Source organism: the organism of the source record quoted next, unplaced genomic scaffold (genome assembly GCF_019419815.1).
Source record: "Pyrus x bretschneideri cultivar Hongxiangsu unplaced genomic scaffold, Pyrus_bretschneideri_v1 Contig7, whole genome shotgun sequence".
NCBI lineage: Eukaryota > Viridiplantae > Streptophyta > Magnoliopsida > Rosales > Rosaceae > Pyrus > Pyrus x bretschneideri.
In genome coordinates, this window is record NW_025999809.1 from 2,587,845 (window position 1) to 2,594,893 (window position 7,049).

The 7,049-nt window shown below is 38.3% G+C and overlaps 1 protein-coding gene across 1 annotated transcript; it reads right to left on the reverse strand.

Moving 5' to 3' along the window:
* Positions 1-1,449: 1,449 nt before the first annotated feature.
* LOC125472484 (disease resistance protein RUN1-like) lies at positions 1,450-6,342 on the reverse strand. Its single transcript, XM_048574015.1, has 4 exons — positions 5,571-6,342; positions 4,307-5,408; positions 3,815-4,108; positions 1,450-3,724 (listed from the first exon to the last, which is right to left on the reverse strand). The coding sequence occupies exons 1-4, from the start codon at positions 6,128-6,130 to the stop codon at positions 2,813-2,815; spliced, it is 2,868 nt and encodes a 955-aa protein (XP_048429972.1). The 5' UTR covers positions 6,131-6,342; the 3' UTR covers positions 1,450-2,812.
* Positions 6,343-7,049: the final 707 nt, after the last annotated feature.

Here is a 7,049-nt window from a genome sequence, read left to right on the forward strand (position 1 = left end):
CTGATTTCAGTTTTGGTTCACTGTGGATATAAAAAGAAGGGGACGTGGAATTGTTCTTGGTGCAATTAATTTCATATTGAAGGGGACTCTGGTTTTGGCGTTAGGCCTTGGTTAATCAATACCATTTTTATTTTTACATTGACAACAGAGGGTGCTGTATTGCACATGGAACATTTTGCAGCCGATGGAAAGTTTCCATTATCTTGCACCTTTTAAGTAGGCATGGATTCTAGATTCCAGTGAATCCACTTCCTTTTCTAATAGCTTGGTTGCGTAGCACTTTCAAGCTTTCTGTTTTTGCATTTTTATATTTGTTATTACTGGCATGCTGGACTGTGCGGTAACTGCTCTTAATTATGTGTGATGTAGGATATGATCAGGAAAGTAATAAGGATCACTACTTTTCTGGCCCTGGGGAGTTTCGGCCTCAACCCTATCCAGACTGGGCCATCACAAGGAGGTAGCTTTTCCCAGAAGAGCCGCCCTTTTGCTTTCGATGATTCTGTTCCCAACACACCAATGTCTGCCTTCAATTCAGGATATTCACCACCAAGGTACAAGGATGGTTCAGAACCTTCATTTGACACCTTCTCCAGCTTTGATTCGTTTAGAAGCACCCAAGATACTGGACATTTCCCTTAACCAGAAACGCTTGGAAGATTTGATTCTATGCACAGTAGTAGAGATTTTGATCAGGGTCATGGATTTCCAACATTTGATGACATCCTAGACCCTTCTGGCTCTTCAGCGCCATTGAGGTCATCACTGGACAGTCAAACTCCAAGAAGAGACTCAAGACCCCTTTGGATCATCAGGGTCATTTTGGATGTCAATGGACAGTCAAACCCCAAGAAGAGAATCAAATATTTTCGGGTCTTCAGCAGCTCCACTTACGACATCATTCGACAGTCAAACTCCAAGAGGAGACTTGGACGCATTTTGGTCTTCTCCATTTAGGACGTCATTCGACAGTCAAACTCTGAGACGAGACTCGGACCCATTTGGGTCTTCAAGGCCTTTCCGGAGACTCCGAAAAAGGACTCTGATCATTGGAGTGCATTTAAGCCGGTTAGTTGTGCTTCGTTTTGTGTCTGCTATTCAATCGCCATTCAAAGCCTTTCTATCGTTGTGTGGGTGGGACGGGCCTTGTGTTTTATGCTTTGAAATCACTGAGCTTGTCATGTATCTTTTATATTCATTCCCTTTTGTGTATGCATGTTGCCATTTCGTCATTATTTTTTCCTTCAGCTTGTTGCGGGCATATATTTCCTCAATTTTGGAATGCTCCTACTCCTATTGAAGCGAAGACCCCCATAGATTTTTCGTTTGTTACAAATTGATGATTGTATTATTAAATTTAAGGACTTAATTTGTTGTAATTTCTTTTTTCATCTCAAATAAATTTTGTATTTGGTGATTTTGTTATCCAGTTCAAACGAGAAGACAAGATTTGGCGATTTTAGTCCAAATTCAATTTGATGCTCCATTCAGGTATAAACCTCTATCGCTAGACTTACATCTCCCAAAGGTATATACAAGTTCAATTTGATGCTCTGTTCGGACAAAAAACCCCTCAAAAAGACTAGGGCTTCTGGCCATCATCACTTTCATTTGTTTCGAACTCATCACCACTTTCATTTACTTCGACCTGATCATAACTTGATTCACTGGCTTCTGACTCATCATCACCTTCATTTGCTTTGTTCTGATAACTTGATCAATTGGCTTCAGATTCATCATCTTGTCTTGTTTCTTGTATTTATGCTTCCCCTGGCACCAAGACATGATCAAATTTGAATTTCTTAGCATCTTCCGCATACAAAGGGCATATACCACACTTCAACACCTTCGCACCAGAAATGGGGTTTTCGGAAAAGTCCACCATGCTCAACAGAGGCCGCATAAGCAAGTTTGTACACATCAGGGGAAAAGTTTTTTTGCTATCTCTTCACATATAAAGGCCTTACTCCACACATACACGTGATGTCGATCGTAACAGTAGTCATCCAATATCCGAATTGGGAAATAGAATAGAGAAGTGAACAGTTCATGGCTTTCACCGAGGAATTTAACATTGAAACTAGCTCTTACCCTTAAGTCTCCCTGGCAGTTGAAACCCAAGAAACGACAGAGAGAGCAAAACCTGATAAACCTGCTCGAAACCAATCTGGAGGAAGCTTGATATGAACTGAAGGTCCCTCACTTTGATAGCTGAAGTTGAACCAATTTGGAATTTCTTTTCCCAGACATACAGTGCTAACACAAGGCACAGTTGCCACTCGCATAATTCTAAGTTGTGCTTCATCCTTTATGTTGCTCCTTGCATTATGATCCAATTTTCGGCAATCAGAAGAATCCCAAAAGAGTCGTGTTTATCCCCACCTTGTGTGAGTGCTGTCCTTGAACTTGACACTGTCTTCAGCAACGTGCAGCCTTGAGCTTCAAGATCATATAGCACTGGGAGCTCTGGTAATGATTGAAGCCTCTTGCACCCGGTTAAGCTTAGGCTATGCAACCAAGAAGCTTGTTTGATGCTTGCACGTATGCTCCTAATCCTGGTTTCACTCAGAATTAAATCTCGCAATGAGATTGAGCCAACGTGACCATCAGGGATTGAGATTGAGCCAATGTGACCATCAGGGATTTCTGATATGCGAGTGCAACAGAGGTCTAGAACTTCCAAAAGACAAGGGAAGCATTTCAACCACTGACCCTTGGAAACTAACAAAGTTCAGATGTTGCATTGGCTCCAGGATTTGAGGGAATTCATAAAAAGCAGAGCAACGTGTGAGATCATGTCTCTCAAAAGACTTCACCTTAGAAATGATCTTTGGACACTTGAAAGCCTTCTGCAAGCTTGTAGTTTAATATTTTTGAGAGCAGGGAGAAACTCGATTGATGCGTGTAGCTCTTGAACAGCCGTTCCACTTAAATTTAAGGATTTCAAATGTTCCATTGGCTCCAAGATCTCTGGGAAGTTTTCAAGGTTAGAGCACCAAGAGAGATCAAGCGTCTCAAGAGATTTCAACTTACAAATGCTCCCCGGGATACATGAAAGCCTTTTGCAATCCTCTAGTTCAATTGTTTGGAGCGCAGGGAGAAACTCAATTGATGAGTGTAGCTCTTGAACAGCTGTTCCACTTAAACTAAGATATTCCAAATTTTCCATTGGCTCCAAGATCTCTGGGAAGTTTTCAAGTTTAGAGCACCTAGAGAGATTGAGTTTCTTGAGAAATTTCAACTTACAAATGTTGGTTGGTAGACTCACAAGGCTCTCGCAACCAACCAATGATAACTCACTTATATCCCTGGGAAGCTCAGAAACCTGGCCAAGAGATGTGCAGCCCTGTAGATCAAAACAACCAACGAATTTCAGCTTACAACTGCTGCTTGGAAGTTTCTTAAGGTCTCTACAATCTCTTATATCCAAGTAAGAAATTTTTTCATGAGACCAAACTGATTCAGGCAACTCCTGTATACCACTGCCAAATAAATCTAAGAATTCAATATTCTCTGGCATCTCTGGAAGATACTTGAGACTTTTGCACATTGACAGATCAAGATGAGTCAGCTTGTGGAGATGTTGAAAACACCTAGGAAGTTCAGCCAAACTTTTGCAGCCACAAAGATTTATCCGCACAATTTCTAGACTCCCAGAGAGATTTGGAACTTCTGTTAGATTTCTAGACCACTCCAGATCAATCACTTTTAAGTTCACAGGTCTCTGTAACAAAAGTAAAGAAAAATACAAAGAATTAATACGCAAGACTTTCTACACTGCATTTTATACAAGAACTTAAATAGGCATATATACCTGCTCTTCATTCCACAGCTTATTCACTTGGCTTTTGCGCATATGAAGCTCAACTAGATCTTCAAGAGAAAAATTTGATGGCAAGGATTTCAAAGGATATCCAAGCCAGTAAAGATAACGCAGAGAATCAGGAAGATCTAGAGAAGCGGTTAATTTGCAGTAAGTGCCACACTCTTCAGAGTTAAATACAATTAGCATCTTTAGGTTAGACATCTTTCTGAAGTCTGCACATTTCAACTGCAGATTTTCCATCTCAAACCAGTTAACCAATATGGCTTGAACAATTGGAGTCCCCTGACAATAAGAACAAATTCTAAATGTGATTATATATACAACAAAATTCAATCAATAGTTTATTTTTTAGTAATCAAACTTCTTTATTATAATTGAGCTTTTCTTTGGTGTGTTTTCATCTAAAGTTTGCTTTTTGTTTTTTGTAAAAAAAAAAAAAAGAAATAAAGGAAAAGGAAATGGAATTCATTGGGCTCTTACCGTGTTTCTTTTCAGTACATGATAGACATCCTCATCATTGAACAACCTATTGCGTTCACCGGGATTGTCAATACATTGTTCATGAACTATTTTTCTTCCCATTTCTTGAAGCAAATCGTGCATCTCTATGGCTTTCTCGGTTGAATCAATTGATATGAGAGACATATCAACAAGAATTCTAATTCCGGGTGCCGCATCAAATCCCCGAGTAGTTAACATTCGTTTTACGCCATCCACATGGTTCCCCTTAAGATAACATGCTATATCCAGAAATATATCCTTCTCATTTGTGTCTAATCCATCATAACTCAGTCTCAACACTTTATGGATATCTTTACAACAGGGAGATCGTTTCAATTTGTTGAATTCCTCGTCCCAGTGTTCTTTGCTGTTGCAATTGAAGAACAAGGACCCCATAACTATAAGAGCTAAGGGAACGCGACCAGCAGAATCCACAGCCATTTCTGCCAACTCCATATACTCTGTTCTACGAGTCATGTTATTTTTGAAAGCACGTGAACAGAAGAGTTCAAGAGCATCGTCTGGTTTTAAACCCTCAACCTCGTAGATCTTATCCTCTTCAACAGTTTGCCTAAGTGTTCTCCTATCTCTACTTGTGATAATGATTCTACTTCCAGTGCCATACCGAAGACGCTTGCCAGCTAAACGTTCCATTTGCATTGAATCACCCAAATCATCAAAAACAATGAGCACCTTTGTACGACCGAGCCTTTCTCGAACAAATGTTGATCCTATGGATAGACCTTCTTCCCTTAGTATCTCTTGAAGAAGTGTTTTTTCCAAGTGATCTGGTCCATTTGTTTGTTCTGAGTTCTCCCTAACATTTCTAAGAAAACAACTGGCTTCGAATTTATAAGAGAGTCTGTGAAAAACAGCTTCGGAAAGGGTGGTCTTGCCAATACCACCCATCCCCCAAATTCCTACAGTGATGCAAGCGTCCTCTGAATGAATGTCTAATAGCGATTCTATTTGCTCGATGCTGCTTTTAATTCCAACCAGGCCCTCCAAAATGCATGATGATTCACAAATCAATTCGGTCCAAATATGATCAACAACTTTCTTAATTAGATCTGCCTCCGTCCTGGCATATATATATATATATATATGTATGTATGTATGTATGATTAGGTAGAAAAGCAATAGTTAGTCTTAAATATGCTTTACCACATCTTAGCACAAATTAAATTCTCAAAGTTTAAAGAAAATTTATAATTTTATACAAGTTTAAGAATGAGTTACTTACCCGGATTTGTCTGAGTAATCAAACCCAGATAGATTGGCCGCAGTCGTCAAATCATTCCTCCACTTGTGCACCTTGTGGATACTGCCCTTGAAACGCTTTTCAAGTCCAGTAAATGCAACCGCATAGCTCCCCTGTTGGTTTCGTACATCCGATGGACTGATATCGTAGAAAACGGGTATAACCATCTGGCCATATCTTTCCTTGCATTCGAGTATTTGCCCAAGTTCATCCAAACACCACGTGGAAAAAGCGTAGTTTTTCGAGAACATGATCACCGAAAGCGTAGATTTCTTGATTGCTTCTAGAAGGGCAGGTTTGATTTCTTGTCCTCTCTTCAGTCTGTAATCTATGTAGGTTTCAATTTTCTTCTGAAGTAAGGCAGCATGAAGATGGCTGGTAATACCAAGGCGGGTGTCCTCACCTCTAAAACTGATAAAAACATCATACTTTTCCTGATAAGGAGTGACATAAACATTGTCAGCATCAACAGCTGCAGAATCAGAAGAAGAAAATGGTAACGATCTGCGGCACATCCGCAAGAGAGTAATGATGCAGTCCATCTGAGTGCTTGATAATATATCAAAGATCAAGAGAAAGAAGCGAATGCTTGATAATATACCGAAGAAAGAGAATGGATATATCAGAGATGAATGAGATTTATGAAGTTGCAATTGAGAAGAGGATCCAATTAAGCAAATTAAGACAGACAGAGAGAGCTTGAAATTGGGAAGCAAGCAAGAAAGCAGAGAGCAATTCCCGCAGAGACTAAATCAGAATTTAGTTCTGTACTAGTTGACTTGACTAGTCCTGATTTGGGGTTTGCTGTGATTTGGGAAAAAATAATGTTAGGAATATCTAATTTTTAAACTAAATTTGAAATCTTATTTATAAAAAATAAACACATTAATCGATATTTAATTAATAATTTCATCATTTATAATTATATTATTTAAGTTACAAATTTAATTTAAAAAATTTGATATCCCTAAAATGAGAATGCAAGCATTATCCTTTTGTGTTTAAATATTGCATACATTTTTCGAATATTGACGGATTCTTGAAAACATGATTAAATAGTTTAACACAATATTTTAATCATTGTTAAGAATAGTAATGAGAAAAAGCAGGTTTAAACACTAGCATTTTTTGTCATGTTAGAAACATTATGTAGCCGATGAAAAGTTTCGATTATTTTTCATCGTCCAGTGTCGAAGTATAAATGAATTTGTTGATTTTTTGGTGTTTAAGAAAAGTTATATTACTAAGTATTTGGGTTGTTGTAGATAGTTATCAGAGTCTCAAAGGACATGTGAATAAATTCTGTACACATTTTGTATTTGTAATAGGATGATAAAATTTAAGGAAAACTAATGAAAATGGTTTAAAAGTTTTGAGTTTTAATGATAAGGACAAAATAAAGGGTAAAGTGAATAGTACCAGCATTGATTTTTTAGTGTTAAAATGTGGTTTTTTGTTAAA

Coding starts and splice junctions, on each gene's coding strand:
- LOC125472484 (XM_048574015.1), bottom strand. CDS start 6,130: ATGGACTGCATCATTACTCTCTTGCGGATGTGCCGCAGATCGTTACCA. Junction 5,409..5,570: donor GATTACTCAGACAAATCCGG/GTAAGTAACTCA, acceptor TATATATGCCAG/GACGGAGGCAGATCTAATTA. Junction 4,109..4,306: donor ATGTACTGAAAAGAAACACG/GTAAGAGCCCAA, acceptor TCTTATTGTCAG/GGGACTCCAATTGTTCAAGC.